At 39.7% G+C, this 27321-nt stretch overlaps 1 protein-coding gene across 2 annotated transcripts; it reads left to right on the plus strand.

The window, feature by feature from the left end:
* Positions 1–27137, plus strand: tex11 (testis expressed 11). Of its 2 annotated transcripts, none has more exons than XM_028459717.1 (29): positions 1–60; positions 2351–2463; positions 2914–2998; positions 4789–4868; positions 4946–5026; positions 5122–5241; positions 5424–5504; positions 5585–5670; positions 5745–5802; positions 5900–5995; positions 6077–6158; positions 7094–7172; positions 7273–7424; positions 7519–7604; positions 8640–8777; positions 8923–9025; positions 9111–9235; positions 16123–16205; positions 17030–17083; positions 17170–17210; positions 17292–17369; positions 17453–17523; positions 20382–20495; positions 20689–20761; positions 24009–24179; positions 24251–24359; positions 24443–24563; positions 25064–25231; positions 27004–27137. In XM_028459717.1, exons 1-29 carry the CDS (start codon positions 33–35, stop codon positions 27079–27081), a joined length of 2754 nt encoding a protein of 917 aa, XP_028315518.1. In that variant the 5' UTR covers positions 1–32; the 3' UTR covers positions 27082–27137. The 2 variants fall into 2 exon arrangements, with proteins under 2 accessions (XP_028315518.1, XP_028315519.1); XM_028459718.1 differs by having other exon boundaries at positions 5015–5026.
* Positions 27138–27321: the final 184 nt, after the last annotated feature.

The following is a 27321-nucleotide window of genomic DNA, read 5'->3' on the forward strand; positions in this document are numbered from 1 at the left end:
GTCACCAGCAGCGACCGAAAGTAAACTCAAACATGGAGTGGTTTGTGTCTAAGGTGAACTGTAAGTAATAGTCCTTTTCACTTGTCCTCGTCACAATATGTTTGAATAAATATGTGTGTAAACGCACGTTTTGTTTCACAATATTAAACGAGAAAACGAAGAGAGTCACAGCAGCTACTACGACTCTAAGCTAATCCTTGTTGCTAGGCTAAAGAAATGGTGATATGATTTATGCTAACTAGACACTTAGCTTATCCAAATACGATTTTTTTTTTTTTTCAAAATGCCAAGCCACGCTCAAATAAAATGCGTTTTTGTTTTGTTTTTGTTTTTTAAACTACTTTCAGCAGTCCCATGAACATTTCTTACTGTTTTATCTCCATGGCGGATTACAGCATTAGGTTTGAACCAGTGACTGTAAAACGGTTTGAACCAGTGAATATTCCTACACACATCCAATAATATATACACCTTTTGATGTTAATAAATGAAAATGAATTATATCTTGTGAAAATACAGTTTATACAAAAAAATTATAAACTGTTTAATTAGACCCACACATACTTATCAACATACATACATACATACATATCTCTGATTAGCATGCCTGAAAAGGGGTAGGTAGAAGTAAACTCAACTCAAATCCTACCCCTTTTCCAATATTTAATAGTTATTTATTATAATTGTCTTTCTGTATTAGAAATAGTATTATATATATAAACAAAAACAAAAAAACTCTTCCTCACCCTCCACGGGCGGTCTCTTTTTTTTCCTCCAAGCTTGGGTCCTCTACCAGAGGCCTGGGAGCTTGAGGGTTCTGCGCAGTATCTGTGCTGTTCCTAGAACTGCACTTTTCTGGACCGAGATGTCTGATGTATTTCCTTGGATCTGCTGGAGCCGCTCCTCCAGTTTGGGGGTCACTGCCCCGAGTGCCCCAATGACCACGGGCACCACTGATGCCTTCACCCTCCAGGTTTTCTCCAACTCTTCTCTGAGCCCCTGGTATTTCTCTAGTTTCTCGTGTTCCTTTTTCCAGATGTTGAAGTCGCTTGGTTTTGCTATGTCGACCACAACGGCTTTCCTCTGCTCTTTGTCCACCACCACAATGTCTGGTTGGTTCGCCATTACCATTCTGTCCGTCTGTATCTGGAAGTCCCACAGGATCTTGGCTCGGTCATTCTCTACCACCTTTGGAGGTGTTTCCCACTTTTACCTTGGGGTTTCCAGCCCATACTCTGCACAGATGTTCCTGTACACTATACCAGTCACTTGGTTATGGCGTTCCATGTAAGCTTTCCCTGCCAGCATCTTACACCGTGCAGTTATGTGCTGGATTGTCTCATTGGCCTCTTTGCACAGTCTACACCTGGGGTCTTGTCTGGTGTGATAGATCTGGGCCTCTATTGCTCTGGTGCTCAAGGCCTGCTCCTGTGCAGCCATGATGAGTGCCTCTGTGCTGTCCTTTAGTTCGGCTATATATATATATATATATATATATGTACATGTACAATATTCACACAATATACATGAATATTTGCACTTTCGTTTGTAATGGACGAGAAGGGAGTCGCAAAAATAAATAAATAAATCAAAGAAAAAATGTGTCTGGCATAATCTATGGTTGGCTGAATGTGTTAATAAAATTGATTAATATAAACTACATACTATATTGTTTAATATTACAAATAAACATATATCAATGGTAGTGGTACTGTGATGGTGAAATTACACACAGAAGAACAGAGTATACTGTATCACCTATTTCTAATCACTTGAATCTGACCATTATTTTGGCCTTTTATCATGTTTAGTTTTGTACATCATACCAGTGCAATATACCTAGAAAACCTTATGGAGCCTAAGCAGTGTAGCCAGGACCAAAACAACCTCCATTTATAGTTTAGTATACTCTGTAAACTTCATGGGATTTATTAATTGGTCGTTTCTTTAACTCCACGAGAACATTTTCAGTTTATCACTGATTTATGAAGTTATGATTTATGAAGTTCCGTAACGCCATAACTAACTTTCCATAACTACATAGCCACTTTTAATTAATTCATTTACAAATTTGAAGGAAGTGCACAAGATGGACAGGTCATTTTATTTGCACATAACCAGAGTGTGTTTCATGGACCTAACCATGCAGAAATAGCTGGGGGGTGCATTGTCAGGCAGACTGCGATTCAGCTTTGCTGTCAAAAGCAGCCCATTACAATTTTCTTTTGGTTTATCCCAGAATTAAAAAAAAAGAATAAATGAATAAATCATTTTTTCCTATATTTTGTGTGTGGAGGTATCATATATGGTTGAAATGTTTTGTCTATGATTTGTCACATTTCTCATTAAGGTCTTACTGCGAATCTGCTCCAGAGAAATGCGACAGATTATGAAGATGTGATAGAGAAACTGTTCTCTGAAGTCCCGAAACCTGAAGATGTCCCTAAAATACCAGATCCACAGGTAGCAAAATGTGTCATAGCAAGTTGAGTAATGGAGTTATTCTTCACCAGGATACACTTTAAAAGCCCTAATTTGATACTTTAACTACATTCTTCAACCCTCTTTTAAAAAGGAAGAGAACTGTGCTTTTGACTGCTTCACACAGTTCAGAAAAACATAGATGGCCACATATTAGTCCACCGCACATACAAATTAATTACCCAATCACAAACAAAGAAAAAAAGCAATTCTTTAGTACCATAGTATTAATGAGCCACAGGTTGAAAATCCCTGCTTTTCATGATTGTATTGTTGTTATGGCCGAGGAAATTTTTTTTTGCAGTTTTTGTACTTTGTCTTTCTTTTATCTTTGCTTTTATCTTTCTACTTTGATATAAAGTGTAGGCAACATCTAACTAAAAATTATGTCAGCGTGGTGAATTCATGTTGACCATGTTTTTTATCTTTCAGCTTGAAAAATGTGCTGTTCACTTGTGGAACTGGACTGCCACCAAGAGTGTGGATACCAGCATAAGTAACAAGGAGAAAGCTAAAGGTGCTAATTTTTACACTAAACAATAAAAAAACTACATTTGCTACATACAGTACAGTTGAGGTCAAAATTAAAAGCCCCCTTATGAAATGAGACAAAACTCTTGATTTCTCCATGGAAATGGCCATTGACAAGTGTTTGTCGTGTATTTGTTTCCAGAATAACACATACAAAATATTCACTAAGTTTGATTCAGATATTTTATTGATACAATGAGTTAAAACAAGAAAGGGCTAAAATGTGACATCCAAAATGATTAGCATCTTGGCCATTAATAGCCAATAGTGTACTCTTTCTGAACCACAACTGACACCAACCTCTTAGAGTAGTTCTTTACTAGGTTGGCACAGGTCTCCTGAGGGATTTTGGCCCATTCTTCCATCGCAAATTGTTCCATAAGGTGCAAATTGCGTGGTTTCCGGGCATGGACATTTACTTTGAGTACCCGCCATAGATTCTCAATTGGATTGAGGTCAGGGCTCTCTGTGTGCCACTCCAGGACCTTGGTTTTTGTATCCTTTTGATGTGTGCTTTGGATCATTGTCTTGTAGAAAGACCCAGCGACGACCTAAGGCTAGACTACGAGCAGGTTTGTGCATATTATTCCTCAAAATTTTAACAAAACTTTCTTTTTTCATGATTCCATGGACCCGATCAGGGCTCCCTTTGCCTGAGGCTGCAAAACAGCCCCACAGCATGATGCTCCCACCACCATGGTTGAAGGCCTCTCCTTTTTATTGCCTAATATAAGCACATCCATGTGCCCAAACACCTCCAATTTATTCTCATCAGACCAAAGCAAAGACTACCAAAACTCATCTTTACCATTCAAATGATCACGGGCAAACCTCCGTTTGGCTTTGATGGGCTGCTCTTTGAGTAATGGGGTTCTTCTGGAACGATGGCCCTGAAACCCACCACGATGGAGAGCCCTGACAAACATCAACTCCAGAAGAGGCCAGGTCAGCAACTATCTTCTCAGCAGATGTGCAGGGATTCTTGCTGACATCCCTGACTATTTTCCTCTCTAGAGTTCTTGAAATCTTGCGCTTATGACCTCTCCCTGGTCTGTTTCTTACAGAATTTGTCTTCTTCTACTTGGTAACAGTGTAACATACAGCAGTTGTAGACACTGTGAAATGCTTGGAAATGCAGTTTAGTCTTCTTTATCATGAGCCTCCACCATCTTCTTTCTGAGCTCAATACTGATTCCCTTTGTTTTTGGCAAAGTGAGTAAAAGTAGTCCCTCTCAAAAATGCTTTGAAGTGCCCTTTTATGACGATTGTATGTTCAGGTGTTGTTAGAAAGCCAATTGATTTGTGGTTTGTGATTAGTGTGTGTTTGGTTAATTAGGTGTGTTTTGAAATCAAGAATTCACATGGGAGCTAATATTTTTCACCACCCCATTTTTTCCTATGATTGATATAAAGCCAATTGATTTGTGGTGTGTGATTAGTGTGTGTTTGGTTAATTAGGTGTGTTTTGAAATCAAGAATTCACATGGGAGCTAATATTTTTGACCACCCCATTTTTTCCTATGATTGATATAAAGCAAGCCCAAAATTGTAATTTATAATATTATATATTATTCTACTAAATAGCAGTGGTGAATGTTTTATTGTATCAATTTTTATTAATGCTGCAATCATTGGGAAGAATTTTAGGAAAATGTTCCATAATTCCTGGGGGGCTAATAATTTTGGCCTTAACTGTATTCTATGAGGTGTTAATTTATATCGCTATCACACTGTAAATAGAATAAAGTTACAGTCAAAAGTTCTCTCCAAACATAGTGAGATCGGTGGCGTGCAGTCTGCTGTACTGCTGTGAGCCGGCTAATCCAGCAGAGGGTGTTATCCGCAAGCAGATTCTGGTGAGCAATACTCTCCGAGCTCATCATTGCTTAAAAGCATAAGGAATTGCATTTTTGAGGGTTTCTTATGCTGATAGATGGCCAGCAAAACTGGGAGAACTTGGATGGAGTCCAAAAATCCTCAGATGGCTCATCATTTCTTTCAGATTGCTGTCAAGGTGGAGAAAACAAAACAAAACTTTAAGACAGAGAAAAAGCATGAAGATGCCATTTTCAGCATAAACAGTATGTCTTTGTCATGAAATAACAATAGAGCCTGGAGACCCTTTACAACATGCTAACGTCCAGAGGTGATGGAGCAGCTGATGTCAATTCTGCCAAAGGGGATGTGGAAAAAGAGCTACTTCGAATTCTCTCATGCCAGGCAGAGTCGGTGAGCTGGTGCACAACGTGACATTCAACACTTTCAAAGTGAATCTTTGTTCGTGTGATATTTGGCAGCCTCGAAACTAAGTGCTAATGTGCAGTGTGAAGTGTGAGACATCTAAAATGTGAACTGAGAAATAATGGCAGGGGAAATCTCAAAAATACTTGAAAGAATTTTCTTTTTTGCAGGCCATGAGTCAAGGGAACCACCAAGAAGCTGTGGTCTGCATACAGCGTTGTAAAGACATGTTGTTCAGACTACCCAAAGATGTACTGAATCCCTGTTATCCCATCATTACCTGTTATTAAAACTGTAGAGAATAAAACTATTGATGTCGTCTCCTTCACAGACAGCTTACCTGTCCCTCTTGTGCTACAATTTTGGAGTAGAGACTTACAAGATGAAAATGTTTGAAGACAGTTCATTTTGGTTGAGGTATTTCAAATTGAAATTTTCAATTGTGAAAGAAAAGATTAACTGTGCCATGAGAAAATGTTTTTTTTGTCTAGCCAGAGCTATGAGATTGGTAAAATGAATGGGAGGTGCGGTCCTGGATCAGAAGCTTTGGTAAAGCCATGCAAAAGAAAAAAATATTCAGTCAAAAGCTCTTTTTAGTTTCAAATGACAATAATGTTTGAAATATTTTTAATTTCTCCTCCAAAAGGCAAGGTCCCTACGGCTCCTCGCTAATGTTTATTCAGAGTGGGACGTTGAGATGTTTCAAGACAAGGCTCTCAGTACTGTCAGTTTAGCCAATAAGGTGGGAGATCCATTCAACACAGGTCAGCGTTTGATGGAATCATTTGGTTCACTGGTTTTATATCATGTGTATGTTGTACAGGAATGTGCAAGTGCATCTGGACTGCTCCTCTATGTCAGAATTCTCCTGAGATGTGGGGCCTCAGACAGTCATATTAAAGCAGGTCAGTAAACTTAAGGCTCTGAGTGCATTCTTTATACATAACAGAAAGACAATAAAGTCCTCACAACAGCCAGGAAGTGTAAGAATCAGTGTTTTAACAAACTACAGAGTTTAAAACCTTAAAGAAGCTTTGAACATGGCGCTTTTTTTCCTCACATCTGATATGAAATTGAAAACATCTCTCTGAAAGGAAAGCAATCAGCACTTGCATTTTTTTTAGTTTTTTTGTTAACATCTTTTTATTGTTTCTTTTTCGATTATACATACAAACAAAAATATGAACATCAATTAAGTTTGAATTAAGAACTGAAACATCCACCTCTCCCACCCCTTAGCTTCAGCTGAGCTATTCTCTCAATGTTTTATAAACAATAACAGAAGTTCATACATGCTGTGAAAGGACAAATTATAGTAGGTATATTTGATATACAAAATAAATGTATGCATATGTACTCATGCATAAACACCTATACAATAGATACTTGCTTATATGTATGTATTCATACAAATTAAAAAAAAACCCTGAGTATCCAATGAAAAAAAAGAAGCTCTAATTTACAGTATCCTTAGCTTACATTATTCTATATAAGTTACAAAAGGTTGCCAGATGAAATAACATATCCGGGCACTGCCTCTTGTGGTGTATCATATTTTGTCATATTTTAAGAAAATGAACAATATAATCTACCATGATTTAAAAGTGCGGGGATGTTTGTCCTTCTATTTAAACAATATCAGTCGACGTGTCAAGAGATTGCCGAAAGCGACCATAGCACTTGCATTTTTAACTCCCTAATCCCCCCCCCCTCCAGATAATCAGTAATAAAATACTAACCACAATAGTGTTTAAATTTCTCAAAGAAAGACATAATCCAAGTCAGCCAGTCTGTTTGCTTTGAATAGTTGTTTAAAACATTGTTTAAACATTTTTTTAAGGCCTCAACAAGATGCTGGAGTTCAAAGTGTCTCTTGAAGAGAGTTTAAGCACAGTGAAACTTCTCATGTCTAAGGACAGGTAATCCTCCACACAGATCTGCTGTAGCTCACTTGGTAAAATCCATGTCACTGTTTGTCTTTATATGAGTGGATGAACATGCACAATCGTTCTTTTTTAGAGAAACCCTGGCATTTGAGCATCTGAAACACGTGTGTCAACACTTTGTGTCCTCCCCTGACCTGGGATCTGCTCTCGTCTTGCACATTGAGTTGCTTTTGCAAAGAGGCAAAGAGCTGTTGGGAAAACAGAAGATTGAAGATATTATTAGTGGTATTTCCTCTTCTGTCATTTTAACAATAGGAATATATTGAGGTGTTGAAACTGTTGTTACTGTATTGGTCTAATCCCATTCACACCTTCTCAGGACACCATACGGGTAAACCGCTGACTCAGCAGGTCATCACAAGCTTGCATGCTATGTTGTGGGATAAAGCATCCAAACACTTTGAGGTATTTATCAACACCATTGTTACACCTTCAATTACCACAGATTGTGTTGTTCATGTTTACAACAGAGAACTTGTTGTGGTTTGTTTATAGTGCTGTAGCTTCTTTATAACACATTAACATGATGAATAATCCTACAATATGAACTAAGATAAATTTGCTTTTGGTATGGTGTATTTAGTGTAGATCAGTGTTTTTCAAATAGGGGTACGCAATGGCACTACAGGGGGTACTTGAGACAGAGAGAGAGGAAAATTAGCAAATGAAAGCATTCGAAATATGGGGTTTTGTAATGTTTATTGTTCGTTAAAAATGATAGTCACACTACATATTACCAGCAACTCACAAAACAACAACAAAAACACAAAATAAGAGAAAATTATAATGAATAATAAAAAAAACAGACAAACAACAACAAAAAGACACCAACAACACACACACTAAGAGAGAAAAATACTTACCATTACCAGCAACACACAAAATGAAAGATAAATACACAAGATCACTACAAAATACACAAAAATAACAGAGAAACAAACAAAACGACATAAACGACGCCAAAAACACACACACACTGAGATAGAATAATTTAAATATTACCAACAAAACACAAACACACAAAATAAGAGAAAAATATGCTGAATAATCAAAAGAACAGACAAACAACAACAACAAATGACACAAAACGATGATAGAAATGATCTTGATTAGAACATGAACTGAAAATACAAGGATCAGACTTGGGCCCACACCAGGCGGGAGATGAATGATTAAAAACTGTAGTAATAAATCTATTCAGGAGGCACTAAATACTGTTTTAATCATACATTTAAAATGTGTTTTATCACTCTTTCATTCCATCATTATGCTCTAGAGTTGTTTTTTCACAGAATTCTGAGCAAAATGTAATAGTTGTTCATAAAGGGTGTACAGTGATTCAGAAATAAGAGAAAGGGGTTACTTGATCCCAGAAAAGTTTGAGAATGTAGATATATACCTTTACTTTCCTCAGTCTGCAATTGATGCATTTACTTTCAGGAGAAAAGATTCCAGGAGGCTCTGCAGTGGTACAACTATTCCCTGAGTTTCTTTAAGACTGGTCAGATGGAGCCAGTATTAGCCAAGCTGCAGCGTAACAGAGCTTCCTGTTTTCTGCACCTCAAACAACTGGAAAAGGCAAAAGAACTTTTGCAATATAAGCAAAATCAGTGAAGAAATGTTTATCCCAGATAGTTTATATGTGTCATGTTTACATTAAACTTTGAAATTGTAGTGCTTCTGTTACATGAGGCTGCATTGACTTTGAAACATTTTGATTCAGGCCAAAGAAGCAATAAAAGAAGCTGAGAGGTGCGAGGTAGACAGTATTTTCACTCAGTTCAGTGTCTACAAAATGGCAGTGCAGGAGAACAACGCCAAAAGAGGTACCTTGAGGATGAATCGTGTATGTAAATGGTACTGCTACTTTAAAGTCTGATGGTCTGCATGTTGTCTGTGTCTTTTATTCAGCGGTAGAGGCTGTCAATGAGATAGCACGTCTCTCCAAGAGTCCAGTTGGCTGTGAACACAATCTACTGGTGTCCCAGGCTGCTGCTTTCAATCTCCTCAGTCTAGCTGCTCAAATCGCCTTAGAGGTACAAGTACAAGTTACAGCAATCATAAAAGTTGAGAGTAACATTATACTGTGTACATTATGCGTTTCCATTACATATTTTTGCGAAATAAAAGGGATATTTCTAAATATTGACAAAGTATAATTGTGCTTTGAACGTGTTTCCATTGAACGTTTTGGGCAGAGGCCTTGTAAGTCCCTTGAAATCTCATCCCGCGAGACTTCACTGCAGACAGACGAACGCTCTAAACCTCCTTATAAAAGTCGTATTCCTTTGTTGTTTCTTGTCTAATGTGGCAGTAATAATCTTTAAGTATATTGCTTGGAAATGTCTGTTTCCTCTTTTGTTCATACGTAGAGAGCAGTGGTCATGTGACCATGTACGTCACGTTCTTTGACGTGTGTTTGCGTAAAAAGTGTTTCCATGGCGCTTTAGCGACACATTTCAATATCGAGATGCCTTAAATACCTCCTCATGATTATGTGAAAACCTTTTAGCGAAATATCTGAGTACTTTTTCGAAAGTCAGTTGTTTCCATTTTACGCATTTCAAGGGTAATGGAAACACAGCTTTTGTCATTATATCGATATAGCTCTGGTATTATAATTTAAATCAGCAGTACCTGCACTTTAGAAAGAAATTAAACAAATGGTGGATTTTATGAGGGATTGTGTCTTGTCACTACCCCTGTACTGATGTTTTTGGCTCTTATGTATAGAATGATACCGGATAAAAGCTTTACAATATCAATCCTCTTCTTTCTTCTCACCAGCTACAGGCCAAGAAAACAAACACATTAAGTCATGCAATTACTTTAGTAAACTTGGAAGCTTTCTGTATAGACTCAATGGCATTGTTAATTTTGTTGATTAAAGGTTTTTGTCATAGTTTTTGCTGACTATATGTTTTTCGCATAACAATAACTAAACTATGGCTAAGATAAAAAAATTACATCTGATATGAACGAAAATGTAATCAAAATATATTGTTGTTTTCATTGACTAAAAAACTAAACTACTGTATAATGTTCACATAGGACGAAATACAAATGCAACCAAGTTGGAAGGTGGGGCAAGCCTTATCACGGTACTCTCCTATATCAGGTTGATAACTGATGGCACATCACTGATGATGTGTCCAGAGGCATCAGTAGATGTATGTACACAGTTAACAGTTATCAGTGACAGCCAGGAAAGACTGGATGACAACCATGAATAGTGTGGTGACTACTGGAGAGTCAGTGACAGCTCGGAGAGACGGCAACCGGGGCAGAACGGGCTGGCAACCCAATCTGTATTCTCTGAGAGGAGGACTCCCAACATAGCTACGATGAACTTTATGGAAAAATACCCCCAGGGGTGCCCGAGAGAGGGGGAGGATGAGCATCCCATCCGGATAGATACAATGGCAACAGTCCTAAGCATTGGACAATCGATTACGAGCAAGCAGTGTACATGCGGAAAAATCTGCAAGAACATCCACGGCCTAAAGATCCACCGAGCAAGGATGAAGTGCTCATTGGGAGCAGAAGCAACACAACGCACAGGTTCTCAACCTGGTGAGACGCAGGAGGGGCCAGGCCCGGAGTCACCCCATAGTGCCCGGAACCTCCAAGTGTTTGAAGCTAATCCCTTGAGCATCAAGTCTGACAGGAGGTGGATCAAATGGCCGGCAGCTAGTATGTCCTCAGTATGGAAGCAGTTTGATGATGACGTAGACCAAATTCTGGAGGCAACGGTAAAGGGGGAGGCTGACAGGAAGCTACAAGGCTTGACAACAATCATTTCAGTCAGTATCGCAGCTGAGCGGTTCGGCGAGGAGGAGAAGTAAAGATCCGGAACAACTTACTCTAAAAATGAAAGAGCTGTGAGGATTCACAACATCAGAATCAGCTGGGAAAGCTTGTCCTAAAGGAGAGCTGGGATTATAGTGTTGAAAGCAGAGCTGAAGTCCACAAACAGGATCCTGGCATAGGAGCCTCGGGAGTCCAGGTGCTGGAGGATGAAGTGGAGAGCCAGGTTTACAGCATTGTCTACAGACCTGTTGGATCTATAGGCAAACTGCAGGGGGTCCAGGTGGGGGTCGGTGATGTCCTTGATGTGGGAGAGCATGAGGCGTTCAAAGGACTTCATGACCACAGATGTCAGAGCGACGGTCTTGGGGGGGGGGGGGGGGGGATAGAGGAGAGAGCCTCTGTAGGCAGCTGTGGTGAGACTGTAGCTTTGATGTGGGGAGTGAAGGTGTTGGAGTGAGGCTGGTCAGAGGTGTGAGGGGGGTTGGAGTCAGGTCTGTCCCATTGTCTTTCAAATCTACAATAGAAGTTATTCAGACTGTTGGACAGGCAGAGGTCATTAGCAGCAACAGAGGCTCTGGGCTTGTAGTTTGTAATTTGCCTGAGCCCTCTCCAAACATCAGGAAGGAGATGAAGGTACTGAAGTCCCAATACAAGGAGGCCGTAGACAAAGATCGCTTTGGCCTGGCCCAGCTAATGTGCATCCTACGGGAAAAGATCAGGGTGCTCCGCCAGGCTGAGTGGCATTGGAGGCGGCGCCGTGAGAGAGCCCGCAAGCGCGCAACCTTTATCTCCAACCCCTTTCACCAAGGATCTGTTGGGGCAGAAGCGCAGTGGTAAACTTGCGTCCTTGCAGGAAGAAATAGACCAACATCTGAAGCAGATGTACAGCAACCCTGCAAGGGAACAGGAGAATGTAACATCCTAATAGACCCCCCTGAACCTGAGGTGCAGTTTGACACATCTGAGCTGCAGCTAAAGGAAGTCAGGGAGGTTGTTCACAATGCAAGGGCAGGCTCGGCTCCAGGACCAAGTGGCACTTTATACAAAGTGTATAAGAACTGTCCCAAACTCCTGCTGCGTCTGTGGAAAGTCCTCCGAGTTTTCTGGAGAAGAGGGAGGATCCCAGATCAATGGAAAGTAGCTGAAGGAGTGTGGATCCCAAAGGAGGAAAACTCCACCCAACTTGACCAGTTCCGCATCACCAGTGTTGAGGCTAAAATCTTCTTCAGCACTGTTTCCAGACGGCTGAGTACCTACCTGGAACAGAACACCTACATCAATACATCTGTCCAGAAGGGCGGTCTCTCAGGAATGCCAGGCTGTCTGGAACACACTGGTGTGGTGACACAGCTGATTAGGGAGGTAAGAAAGAACAAAGGCAACCTGTCAGTGCTGTGGCTTGACTGGTATTGGTATTCTAAGGTGAATGGTATTATCACAGGTTTCACTATCTCTGTGACACTATTTTTCCTAGCCATGAACATGCTCACCAAGTCTGCTGAGCCAGAGTGCAGAAAACCCCTATCAAAATCCAGACAGCGGCAACCCCCCATCAGGGCGTTCATGGATGACCTCACAGTCATGACGGAATCAGTCTCAGGCTGCCGGTGGGTTCTGAAGGGACTCGAAAAGGTGATGGATTGGGCCCGGATGTGATTCAAACCAGCCAAGTCAGGGTCCATGGTGCTGAGAAAAGGGAAGGTAGAGGACAAGTTTCGTTTTAACATCACAGGCACAGCCATCCCAACCATCACAGAGAAGCCAGTCAAGAGCTTGGGCAAGGTTTTTGACAGCTCCCTGAGAGACACAACTTCTATCCAGTTGACCTGCACTGCATTGGACAAGTTAGGCCTCCCGGGAAAGTTCAAAGCCTGGGTATACCAGCACGGCATTCTACCCAGGATCCTGTGGCCCCTCCTTGTCTATGCAGTCCCCATCTCAACAGCGGAGAGCTTAGAGAGAAGGGTAAGCAGCCACTTCAGGAGAGGGCTTGGATTACCAAAGAGCCTGAGAAGCCTTGCATTTTATGGGCACACAAATAAACTGCAGCTCCCCTTCAAATCCTTGGAGGAGGAGTTTAAGGTTACAAGAGCCAGAGAAGTGGTTCAGTACAGGGACTCATGTGATCCGAAGGTGGCTAAAGCAGGGACCAAAGTGAGGACTGGAAGGAAATGGAGGGCAGAGATCGCAGTTCAAGAGGCAGAGGCAAGGCTGCATCAGAGGAGCCTGGTGGGAGTGGTCACACGAGGTAGAGCTGGGCTAGGCTCCTTTCCAACTCCCCGAACAAACACCAGCAGGAAGGAAGGGCGCCGCCTTGTCCAGGAGGAGGTGAGAGCTGCAGTGGAAGAATCAAGAATCATCAAGGCAGTGGGAATGAAGCAACAGGGAGCTTGGACAAGATGGGAGAACGCGGGCGAGAGGAAAGTGACTTGGGCTGAGCTGTGGAAAGCCGAACCTCACCGCATCAAATTCCTCATCCAGGCAGTGTATGACGTACTCCCAAGTCCATCAAACCTGCACACATGGGGCATAGCAGAGACATCAGCATGCCCACTGTGTTCCAAGCGAGGAACTCTGGAACACATTCTCAGCTGTTGCACCAGGGCACTTGGAGATGGGCGGTACCGCTGGAGGCATGACCAGGTTCTTAAGACCATTGCTGAAGTTATCAGCAAAGGACTTGTGTGTGCGAAGCGTGCCCAACCCTCCAAGGAAACCATCGCCTTTGTCAGAGCTGGGGAGCAGCCAACCTCTGCAGGAATCCTAACCTCTGCAAAAGACTGGCAGCTGTTGGTGGATCTTGAACATCAGCTGAAGTTTCCCGGCCACATTGCAGTTACCACCCTGCGACCAGACATTGTCCTTGTGTCTGAGGCCAGTGAGCAAATAATGCTACTGGAGCTGACCATCCGGTGGGAAGATCGCCTGGAAGAAGCCTTTGAGAGGAAGCTCTCCAAGTATGCGGGACTGGTCAGTAACTGCCAGCTGGCTGGTTGGAGAGCAAGGTGTAGGGGTTTTGCAGCCTGTTCCCTAACCAGAGCACTCAGCTGTTTTGGCATCGAGGGAGAGAGAAGGAGGAGAGCCATCCGCAGTACCACCGACGCGGCAGAAAAGACCTCAAGATGGCTGTGGCTCAAAAGAGGAGAGCCATGGAGTCATGGTAGCTAGCTAGCCATCTGGACATGAGCCGGGGCCTGATCAGCCATGGCTGGGTCACCTAGAGGAGGGTGTATTATGCTGAAAGACCCGAAACGCTCAATGAGACCAGGCACATAACTGATGATGTGTCCAGAGGCATCAAGTAGATGTATGTATACAGATAAATGGTAATTGAAGCTTTATAAAAATGCATAAACTCTAGCTTTATATTTTAGATGACTATATCTGCAACAGGTTTAGTCGACTTAAATCTTAATGGTTTTTAGTTGACTAAAACGAGACTATAACTGAAATAGTCCTGATGACTCAATTTTGACTAAAACTAAGTTTCATTTTAGTCAAAAAATTATGACTAAATCTAAATCAAAATTTGCTGTCAAAACTAACACTGCTTTAGGGGCTTTTCCTGTGACTCTGTAAGCAGTCAGAGTAACGGGAGACAACCCAAAGTAAACATCCACACTGAGCTTTAATTTCATTGTACACCATTACCCAATATGAAATACTTGTATTTACTACAGATTTGTGCCATTCCTAAGGAGTACGGGCACTTAGGCATACGCGTGGTGACGTAACGGTTAAGGATGCGGGCTTGTCAGCGGAGGGTCACTGGTCCAAATTCAATCTGGGTCATTACTGTGGGATGTTGAACAAGTCCCTTAAAGCTGCAGTTTGTAGAATCCTCCCTCCGCTCCGTTTTGAAACTGAAACCAATACTTAACCTTCCTTACCGGTGTTTTTGTGATTGCTCTTAGCAACTTTTTTCTCAATAGAGACTAGTGACAAATGTATGGACTTTATCTTGTGTGGAGAGTTTTCTGGTGTTTTAGAGACTCTGACATGAATTACTGAGTAGTGGCTGCTGCCGTCAGCTCCTCCCCTCCACAAGCTCTCACAGGTGGCAGTCACAGGGACGCAAAGCGCTCTATTCCTCCCGAACATGTTTGTGCCTTTATTCTGTTGCTTCTCCACTTCGGTCTGCCTTTTTCCTCTTGATTTGCCACATAACTGTTGTTGCTAACGCCGTGATGGAGACTTCTGCAGGAACATCCGTCATTGCACTTTTCTTATCCATGGTACGTAAACATGCACGACTTCAGTCGAGCAGTCAATAGAAACGCCCAAAACTGCTCATGAAGCACACGTGTTTGTGTGAAGATCTCTGATTAGCTGACATCCAGCGTCATGCTCCTGAATTTATAAACTTCATTTACAGCCAGGAGAAGGAGATGAGATTCACTGTCCACTCAGAACACTTTGGATGACAATATGTTCAAAGATGATTATGGATTTTTGATAAAATTATGCCAAAAAAAAACTTACATACTGCAGCTTTAACCCTAACTGCTTGTGTTTTACGTCGCTTTTGATAAAAGCTTCTGCTAAATGAAATTGTTATTGCAATTTAAAAATACAGGGAAATTATTACAGATATACTTACCATCAATGTGATTTATTTTGTTTTTAATAATTTTCAGGGGATAAAAGGCCTTGCTTGACAATGTAGATGAAACCAGCATTCACTTTGCATACTTTTGTTGCAATTTGTGTGTTTATCGTTTATCAACATAGTGCATATAGAATGCAGAGGTGGAAATGAGACACTTTCATTGGTTAAGTCAAAACCAACCTGCTGACGAAACATGACAAGTGATTTTTATTCACATTCTGCAAATGATATTATTCATCAGTGATGCAACTTACATTTACAAAAAAATCTGCTATATCAGTAATTATATTGTCCTAGATTATTGAAAGTAAGAGTGATCTAAATTAGGAGTGTGTTTTTCCATTACATAAGAATACTTGTTTTTCAACCTGTTATTCCAGATTTGATAGAAAACACAGATTTTGTTTTAGTTAGAGTGATCACTGTCTGGGGTTTCCATGTATACATTTCATACTTAAAAATGAACTACATTTATCTTTGACTATATTTGCTCCTTTGGAACAGAATGAACAGCAGGGAATTGCCATAAAGGCTTTGATGAGTTTGTGTGAAAACAACAATGAAGATCAGGTCCTGACTTCTTTGAGGTTTGTAGAACACACACTAAATACCAGTATTTAGTGGTCATGTGATTTTCACACTAAAAGTGATCCCGTTTACTTGTGTAGTCGTACTGACTATGTGATGAATCTTGTTTAACTCTCTGATCCACTAACCCAGGGGTCTGCAACCTTTACTCTGAAAGGAGCCATTTTGTCTAATCTCACCTGGATTAAAATCCTTCTGGAGCCGAAAAAATACCTTCTCAATGAAGAAAATATAGTGTTTAAAATTCTAAACACTTAAAATAGTATAGAATAATGTTGTGAGTTAATGGATTGAAAGGGTTACAAAAAATAACACATGATCATGTGATGTCACATCCTAATTGCTCATTTCTTGCAACATATCAAGCATGCATATTAAGCCGACATGTTGGCAATTTAATAAATGTTTCCCCAAACAAATAAAATTTCTATTTTCTTCCAGAATAGTGTTTTTGTTAGTTCAGTTATCTTAAAATTTATGGTTAGCCACAGGTGCAGGAAAGTTGTTGGTTGATGAAGTAGGAAGGTGGCAGAGTCATTGCACAATGTGATTTATTTTTTAGCTTAACAAATTGTTTTATCATAATTGTATTTGAAGTTAATGTCATCAATCATCTATACCCTCTGTAAGAAAAATAACAATTCATTATTTTTTATTCTTTTAAAGCTATAGGGAGCCATTGCAAAAGAGTCAAAGAGCCACATGAGGCTCCAGAGCCGCAGGTTGCAGACCCCTGCACTAACCCATATTCCATTTTCTTCACTCAAAGTGTGTCTAACTCAGTTAGTAGGTGGCTACAATTGCTCCATTCATATTTCTACAGGTGTTTGGTTCGGCTTTTGTACTCCACCATGGAAAACTCTTCTGAGGAGAAGCGGTGAGAAAAAGAGAAAAGTACTAAACATTTGTATTGTCACTTTTAATACAATTACAAGCTTTACATTTGCTGTAAACCTCATGTAGGGACATCACAGTAGAAGAGCTGCTGCCATATTTAAAAATGGGTATGTACGTATACTTACACACAGAGTGCTTAAATTCCTGTTTGAGCATTGCTTCTTAAATCTTTCTTTGTCTCTCTGTAGCCCTGCAGACTATTTCACGCCAATCTGTTTTGACTGTTGAGCAACGCACACATGCAGCTAACTGGTTTAGAAAAACTGGTACCAATGCTCTCCTCTTGTCACCCACTACTAACATCTAACAACTCTAAGTTGTATGTTTGACAAACGCATTCATGTTGCAGCTTGGAACTCTGCTTTGCTGTGCGAGCGCAGTCCTGGCATAATGAGGGAGTTCTTTGTACTGTCCTACCAGGTATGTGATAGTAGTTTTTACTGTTGTAGTAGTCGAGACCGGTCTTGGTCTCGAGACCAAATTTTAAAGGTCGGACTCGGAAGCACTTTGACTCGGTCTTGTCTCGGACTTGGGCTGCCCGGACTCGGGATTTTCCCTCAAGACCGTTTGAGACCAGCACTAATTCCTGCTATTTTTAAACTTTTTTATAATGTGGTAATAACACGGAGAAGAACGGGATAAAACAATCCTTTTTTCTTTCTTTAATCCACCCCGTATAATGACCGCAACCTTCCTTAATGTGACAGAGTGAGTGTGTGTGACACACTCACACACACAAGTAGGAGAGAGAGGCGGGAGCTAAACATGTCCGCTAACTTGTTGGTTGTGAAATTTGGTTTCACGAACCACAAAGAATACATTTGTAAAAGCACAGCAAATAAGAAACACTCTGCGGTGTGTAGGTGACCAGCCATGTTATTTTCTGGCAGAAATACTTTTAAACAATTGCTGTACATTCAGCTGACATTGAAATCTTGTTTTCAAATATGTAGAATAATTGTGAATTTATCAGTAGCAGTAGTAGTTTTAATATTTTAGTTCATTTTTTGCAGGCACCTTTTTTGTCCATCAAATGTATTTAAAAGAAACTAAAACTAAAGAGAGATGTTATTTAACTGTTGAACCTTGTCATAATTTTATTTTATTTTAAATTTATACATTTTTTTTCAATTTTTTTCAAGTCTTGGTCTTGTCTTGGTCTCGGTGCATTCTGGTCTCGGGCAAGTCTTGGTCTCGGATAGTGTGGTCTTGAACACAACACTAGTAGTATTACTGGATATCATTATCCTTTCAACACAGATGTGGATTAAACAGACAATACCGTTAAACTAATAGTTCCCTCACTCTTCTTCAAGTTGCCTTAATTGAATTGTTAGCTTGTGTGTTCCTGATCTGTTTTCAATGGTAGTGCAGTGGTGTGTCTAATAGCTTGAAAACATTGGGACTGTTTTTTTTCCAAGTTGTGAGGAGTTTGCATCTTTGATTCAAAAACAACTTCTTTCAACAGTCCAAAAAAAATGATAACTGTTGCCAGGGTCGATTATAATTGTAATCACGTAATTGATAATTGATTTTACAATTATGACACAATTCTAACAGTAATCCATCCATTTCCAGACCCACTTATTCCTGTTTGACAGGGTCGCGGGGGTCTGCCAGTGCCAATCTCCGGCTCTCATTGGACGCTGGGCATGGGTACACCCTGGACAGGGCAGACAACCACTTAACAGTAATCGCAATAGGCAAAATTTGTTGCTGTTGTAATCATGATTTAAGTTAAGATAATTGACTTTTTAATTGTAATTGGCATGAAAATTCCATAAAGTGTAATTTTTAAATAAATATATTATAAATAAGATGATAGTTTTACCATTTAAAAATCAGTTCAAATCAAGGGATATACTGACAGAAAAAAGGCTCAGACACACAAAAAAACATATTAATACCAATATTTTCATTGATTAGGAAGCCTAACTAGGTCAACAATAGATGAGAAACAAATTAAATGATGTTCATATTTTTTAGTGTGATTTACAGCTGATTTAAGACATGAGTCAAAACAGATGCATTATCATAAGAGATGCTAAAAGAAAACTAACACAAGTTAAGATTTATGGGGTTATTTATTGAATGATTTATTATACACAGTTTACACACTGGTCAGACCGAGGGAAAAGGGGCAGAAGCCTTAGCTTATGTTTGGCTCTACATGTGAAAAACTGATGTTTAAAAATTGCATTCTTGCATTGACTCCAATTGTTATTATGAGAGCAAAATTTAAAAATGCTGTAAAAAAAAAAAAAAAAAAATTAGTTTTTCATCATGGCCACCACTTAAACACTTCCGAGGGTTAAAGAACAGTGGATTGGAAAGGAGCTAGGAGGGGCTATTCGAACGCAGCCTCCAAATAGTCTCTCCTATCTCCTTTCCAATCCACTTTTCTATAACCTTTACAAATTTCTGAAAATTGACTACTAAAAGCACATTTATAACACTTTCCGCTGATATAATCTCAAAACTCTCAAGTTTTGAAAGTAAATCAAAGGAAAAGATGCTAGCGGCTACTGATCCCTTTTTCTTAAATGATAAAGTGTCTGTTTTTTGTCAATTATAATCTGATAATATGTTTTACATATCATAAGATATGAGTTTTAGATTATTTTTTAAAAGTTGTTCATGGCATATTATTGCACTGGTAACTTACATGATCTCCGTCCCTTGTCAGTCATTGTGAGTTTTCATAAGCACTCAGTGTGCGCGTCCCTTCAGATGTTGTCGCCGCAAGGAATTGTGGGTCAGCATTATATGATCTCCTTTGGCAAAGGATGCATCAGTGTTTCCTAGGCTAAAGGAGGTTATAAAGGAAGCATTGAGCCTCCTTTCCTTAGCATAAAGAGAATTGGAATGCTCGTTCTCATGGGGGTCAAGGAACAGTGGATAGCAAAGGAGATAGGAGGGACTATTCGGACGCACCAAATTGTGCACAATTTTATCATTGTTGGCGCATGGGAAGTATGATTTCCTCTGAAGAAGAAGAACCTGCAGAATAACAATATATTCCTGGCAGCTTAGGTTACCTGGCCCCTAATGATTAATGTCTAAATTAGCATCACTAACTGCATGTGTGAATGTGTTACTTGACTGGAAACCCGATATTGTGCTCAGTAATGTATTTGTGCTCAATAAGTTCATGTACAGGTAGTTTTGTTAACATTAGTACATTTGGAAAGGTGTAACCATCTTGAAAATTGCCCCTATTTTGACACCTTTTTTATTTTTGCAAAGCCAAAATGTATTTGTGGATAATTTGCATCTAGCTCTCCCAACTGTGCCCTCCTGATCGCACACTGTTAATGGGCCAGAAGACATGTCTGCTGATGGCTGTGGCTGCCTCTCTGGAGCTCTACAGGAGTTGTCCTTGCTCAGCCCAGGTGTGCCACACACTCCCATTCATTCCATCCATCCTATCCATCTATGTCGATCTCATCGTACACATTCATGGGAAATCAGATGTATTAAAACTGGTGTAGAGGGAAGTCGACAAACAGCTGATGTCAGAGATGTATTAAATCCAGTCCACTAGATGGCAGTAATGTTTATAGAATGTCTATTTTTGTTCAACAGACTGAGGAACTCACTATGGCTTTGGAGTACATTCAGATCTGCAGAGATATCTGGAAAACCCTCTCAGCATCAGGTACAGAGGTGTTGGAGTAACAACTAAGATTTCATGTGTATAAAGATAGATGTGGAAATATCAAGTATGCAAATTAATTTGATTCATTTCTATGAGGAGCATTTCTCCTAGTGTGTGACATGGAATAGTCTGTCAGTAACAATGTGTATTATATTCAAATTACAGCCCCTTCCTCAAAGTTACTCGTGAAATAAAAATCAGCGTTTATTGTTTTACTGTTATAGTTATCTGCTTTTAAGCATCCACTAGTGCAGGGGTCTGCAACCTGGGGCTCTGGAGTCTCTTGTGGCTCTTTGACGCTTTTGCAATGGCTCTCAATACCTTTAAAAAATATTGAAATAACAAAATTGTTCTTTTCTTACGGAGGCTATTATTGACACCAAATAATATCACTATATAGCAATTTTTTAACCTAAAAATAAATCACTGTGCAATGACTCAGCACATTCCGATTTCACCTCCTGCAACATCTACAGACCATCATCTTTCCTGCACCTGTGGTTAACCTTAAGTTTTAAATCACTGGTTACATAACTAAACCAACAAAAACACTATTCTGGAAGAAAATAAAGATTTTAATTGTGTGGGAACAGATTAATTTAATTGCCAACATGCAGGCTAAATATGAATACTTGATATGTGGCAAGAAATTAGCAATTAGTGTGTGTTGACACATGATCATGTGTTTTTTGTAGCCCTTCCTGGTGTAGTGCCTGGGGAGCAGTTAGGGTTAAGGGACTGGCTCAACATCTCATAGTTTTGCACCAATGACCCTCTGATTATAAGCCCCCTTCCCTAAACACCACTGCTAGTAGACCTAAATGCTGTGTTGGCAAAGATGAGGTTGGCAACACTGCCTGTCATTTTTTTCCTTCAAGAATAGTGTACAAGGTTGTTCGGTGTCACAGTATTACGCTATTTTTCACCCATCTCCATTTGTTCTAAGAACCCCAACAACATAGTATTTAAGGTTTATTTTTCCAAACTCGCCTGTTTATGGACTTTTAGCCTCTGAAAAGTCACTTTAATAACGCTTCCTTATCACAACAGCAGCGGAGTAAACTGTCAGCTGAGTCAGCTGTTTCAAACACTCACCTGAGCTGCTACGTCACTTTCTTGTCATCCTCACCACTTCTGATCACAGGACTGTTTTGTCCTACAACTACCTTGCATTGGGTCACAAACACATCAGATCATGTCAAAGGCAATACGAGGTGATACAACAACTAAAAATGGAACTGATTGTGAGCACTCATACTGTGCTTTGGATCTTTATATTGGATTAACTATATACTGAATGTAAAGATGTTATCTGTGGATAAAGGGACTAATGGTTAAGGGAACAGGCTTGTAATTATAGGCTCACTGGTTCTAATCAGTACCTCATATCAGTGTTTCCCAAACTTTTTGCAGTCGCGTACCCCTTCAGACCTTTAACCTGAAGGCATGTATCCCCTACTCTTGAACACTCAAAAAACATGATAATGTCATATACAATGTAGCTGGCCCTACAATGAAATGTGTCCCTGAAATGTATCCTGTTGAGGAATAATATATAATAAAAATAAAAATAATCTGTAAATACACAAGAAAATAACTTATTCGGAATTTGAACTTTTCAATTTATTAAATTTTTTATCCAACTGGCATTGAAACAATTTTCTCTTTTTAGAAAAGAAATCTCCATATGTTTTTTTATTTATTTAACATATAACAGTAATGCAAAATATCTATCATCATGAAATTGTAAAATGCAACTTTAGTGGGAGGGATTTGGTTGAGGGGACACAAACAACTTAGTTCCTACTGCACGGGAACCCTTGTAAATCAGTTGTATATTTATTATTTATTTATTTATTTATTAATTATTATTATTTAAAAGGTTACCGGTATCTCATTCAGATGTAGCCTACATAGATGTTGAAAACAGGAACTATGCACAATAATAAAATAATGTTTATAAACTTGTAAATATGCAGTAGGAACTACTCGCCGGTAAATAAAGCCCTATTAAACTCTGGAAACCAATAACCAGGAATAAATATTATCTCCCTGGTAAAGACAGTAGCTCTAACAACTGGTACAATGATAAACTTGGTGATATTACAGCCTGTGAATGCAGTATGGGGACGCATTTACTCCGCCTCTGAAATGTTTCGGAATGTTTCCGGGTTTTAGAATCTCCAAACTTTTGCGCATACAACACACTGTGGTCACGTATCTCCACCCGTACAAATATATATGAACCCCATAGCAATGTAGCTCTCATCATATTTGTACTTTTTTGCTGAATGAAGGGGGCGGGGCCATGGCAATGCTAGCTGGGCTATCCACAGACGATATGTTCACTGCACACTGTCAATATTTGTTCTTGCTATCGCTGTCAGGTGATGCTTATCTGTCGGTCGACTAGTTGAAGTAGTGACAGTGAACGTGGAAGGACAATTTACAGTATGTCTTTTAACCACTTGTTCATTTTCAATGGTTTGCCGCGCACGGTGAAATGAGCACCTGTCACTCACGGGTGTAAATCAATCAATTAGATTAACTTAAAGTCTGCGAGAGCAGGACGACTGGCAATGTAATGAATTAGCTCACCACTAAACAGCAGTCTTACAAAGGCATGGAGGCTCCTATCTGCTGATCTATTTATTAAAGATTAAGATTAAATTGGGGCTTTCGCCTTTAATTTAATCTTAATCTTTAATAAGTAATTTATATTCTAGTTTCCAATGTTGTGACGCTGTATTTAATTTTTTATCCACGTACCTCCTGTGACAATTTGCCTACCCCACTTTGGGAACCTATGCCTTATTTTAACGCTAACTGCTCCTCAGGGAGGGGTTAGATGCAGAGAACACATTTTGTGTATGTAGCTTTACATATATGACATATATGACAATAAAGTATATTAAACCACAGTGTTTGTTTTACCTGTGTGTTGAGAAGGTGGAGCTCACATGCTTTAGGGTAGGAGGAACCAGTATTGTCAGGAGGAGGAGTTTCCACCGTATGACGTTATCTTGGGGGGGGGAAATCCAACTCGCCCGTTTGGAGCAGAATTTTCACAAAATGTTGAATAACAAGGGAGGGAGGAAACAGAACTTTTTCAAATGTGACCCTCTAATTGAGGATAAAGGGATGTATATCACTGCAGAAAAGAAATCATAAAGTGATTTTTTCATAATACTACCCCTTTAAGTGAGTGTTTGTGTGCTTTTAATATTTATTTTTTTTCTATCCTCAGAGTCTCCCTCTGACCCCTCAGGAAGCTCCCTGATGGATCCTACAGAAAAAATCCTGCTGCTGTATGAATTTGAAGCCCGTATCAAACTGAACGACCCAATGGTGGAGACAGTCCTGGAATCTGTCCTGGAGCTGGAAAACCTTGAAGCTAAAGTGCTCGAGACCATGGCAGGTTAGTAAGATACAGTTTCTGCCAAAACAGGGAAATATAATGTATTCTCTTATCTCTTTCCCTTTGTGTAGCATTAGCTATGGAACCTCCAGCACACTTCCCTCTGTTGTGTAAGAAGGCCCTCAGGGCTGCTCTCTCTCTGCACAAGAAACAACCCCAGGCTGAGGTGGCTCAATGCAGGTACGTCCTTTTCAACAAGTGGAATATTCCACATCTGTCGAGGATGAAAACATCTGTGATCACGGTCTTCTTTCATTCTACAGCAGGTGCATCCACAGCTTGATCGACCTGTCCCTCCCCAGTGGTGTGACTGAGGTGGAGGCTCATGTGCTGGAGGAGGTGTGGGATTACTATGAGGAGGCCCTGTCAATCATCACAGCCGCAGTGAGTCACCTCCAATCAATGTGCAACATCCCTGGCTTCCTCCTATTTCCTCTAACTATGTAATTAAGCTGCTCTGCTCCATGCATGCCTGCTGCTCTGGGAGCCTCTTTTTTATCAATGGGCTTTCAGCTGCACTTCAATTAGCTGATGCTTCCATTCACCAGGCCTTCCTGCCAATTTGAATAGTAATACTCTACACAAGTCCTCACACTGCTGCTAGCTGAAGCTTTGAAAGAGACATGAAATTACTGAGACATTACGCTTCTTCACAGTCCATGAGGCATATTTTCCTTTTCATTTTCACTTATTACTCAAACATCTTTGGATCAAAGGGAGGAACAAGTGTTGTAAAATGGTCTGTTTCTTACACATCTGTGAACATTTACAGTTTACTTTCCATCTTTATTCTTCAAATGTGTCAAATAAATGAAACAGATGTTCTCTGTTAGATTCACTAATAAATTGACCTTGTTTGGGCAACTTTCTGACTTTGTCCACAGCTGGATGATTTCCCAGAGATGGAGACGCTGTGGCTGCTGACTCGTGCCTGGAACACAGGGATACTGCTGTACAGCCTGGCTCAGTACTCCGAGGCTGAAAAGTGGTGTGGGCTTGCCATGAGCTTTGTGCACCACCTCGGACCGCTGCAGGAAAGCTTTGAGACACAGGTAGAGGATGAAGTGAGCAGAACATTAATGTGGAATGATGCTTTCTCTGTAATAAACTGAAAAACGAGGGAAAATGCCCAGAATCTTTAGGGATCAAGAATAAAATCATCCATTACGAAGGAAAAAAATGTAACAGCATTAGTTGTGTGTGTTGCATTGCCTCGAACAAAAACATAGTAAAACATTCCCAAGCAACACTTTCTGAAATCGCAAAAAAATAATCTCAGTTGAAATGGAAAACTAACTTGTTTACTGTTTTAATTTTGTATTGTAGCCACATCAAACTGATTTTTAGACATCAACCCCATATTTCAACAAGCGCTCACCAAAATCCTCCATCTGCACAATAAATGTCTATATTTCCCTGGTCCAGAAGGTCCCACCAGATTTTCTGCAGAGAATGTTATTTTTTGGAGTCATGTGGTCACTAAGAGGTAATGGTGGGTTCTGAAGTATGATGCATTGCATTACCTTGTGGTTTTCTCCTTAACATCCATGTGATTTATTACAAGTAGTTTAGTCAAACCAGATCAATATCCTCCCATATTGTCCTCAGGAATGTATTAAGCTTATATCAGAAAAGCCATAGTCACTCTGTCAATTGAACCAAAAATGTTCTGATTGTTACAGTAGATCAAAGGTTTTCAACTTTGGGGTTGGTCGTGAGACACTGGGAGGGGGGCGCCACATGCCTTCAAGAAACTGAAGAATATTTAATTATGTTTTTAACAATTTGAGCCCATTTTTCTGCAATTACACCAAACGTGCCATATTTTAACCCATTTTCTTGTCATATTTTTGATTCTTTAAATGCATGTTTGCTACATGACTTCTATTTCTGCCATTTCTCCATCACAGTTCAATGTCTTTTCTGCACATTTTTCCCCACTTTAAAGACTTTTGGCACATATAAACTCTTTCCACCACTTGTCTCACTTGTTGACACATTATTGTCAGTTTTAAACTCTTCACAATATGTCATGCTTATTTTTTGCCAATTTAACCACATTCACTATTTGTCACCCTCATTATTTGCCTATTTAAACCAATTGTTCCCATGTTGACACTTTGAACCCTTTTTACCAATTTTTCTCTCAGTTTTTGGCCACTCAAATTTGCAACATTTAATCAATTTCTATGGTTTGTAAAACCCTATTTCACAACCTTTTCGGTCACTTTTAACCTATTTTATTTCTGATTAAAACAAGGATTTAGATCTTATAAATAACTATATACTCTGGCCCTAATAATAAACTTCCTGGATAACAGTGGATATTATTCAGATGAATAAATAAATGTGTTATCAGAGATTCATAGAACAATGGACCATCATTTTGCTGACTTTGTGGATGGACCCCAGAAAGCTCTCCCCCTTATACAGTAGATGGCTCTGTCTCCACATGACTGTTGTTCTTCAATGTTCATGTCTTTGTTCAACCATCTTCTGGTACAGTGGGGGCCCTTTATTTTGGGTGTCGCAGGCTGAAAAGGTTGAGAACCGCTGTGGTAGATTGATGTACTGGAAGTAATTCCACCATTGTGTACTTACTGAAAAAAGTACACATTTAAAAGCTTCCTTAAGTTGTCTCACTTTGTCATTGATCATCATACTTGGCAAGACCAATGTAGAAAACAAAACAAAATAGTCAATGAGACAGATTCATATTTTACTTGTAAACTCTGCACAATAATCACTGACTTAGCATTTACTTCACCTGACCTGAAGAGTTAAAGAACACAAAGTGATACTGGTGAATACTGTGTCCCTGCAGATGTCCAGTCTCTACACTGAAATCCTGGACCAGTTGGACAAAGCCAAGAGGAACCTCAACATGGAGGAGGAGGAATAGACAAACTGGGTCATGTCAGCTGATCTTCATGTTCTTGTTCTGAAAGTTCTGCTGCAGCTAACCACAAATTAAAATGTTAACTTCATAAAACACAAAGTTCTTGATTAAAAATAATTATTACAAATAGCCTCAGCCCTTTTCAAAAAGAATCAATACATCAAATTTATAACAGAGTCACATATTTTATTTTCAAACAAATAAACTCTCGTCAAGTCCCAAAATAAAACCCAAATAAAATGA

The sequence above is a fragment of the Gouania willdenowi genome, chromosome 10 (genome assembly GCF_900634775.1).
Source record: "Gouania willdenowi chromosome 10, fGouWil2.1, whole genome shotgun sequence".
NCBI lineage: Eukaryota > Metazoa > Chordata > Actinopteri > Blenniiformes > Gobiesocidae > Gouania > Gouania willdenowi.

Bases quoted from the DNA above. Each gene is read 5' to 3' on its own strand.
- tex11 (XM_028459717.1), top strand. From the start codon at position 33: ATGGAGTGGTTTGTGTCTAAGGTGAACT. The intron at 5,671-5,744 runs GTATTTCAAATT...TTTTTTGTCTAG, and splicing joins GACAGTTCATTTTGGTTGAG to CCAGAGCTATGAGATTGGTA. The intron at 9,236-16,122 runs GTACAAGTACAA...CCTTTGGAACAG, and splicing joins CTGCTCAAATCGCCTTAGAG to AATGAACAGCAGGGAATTGC.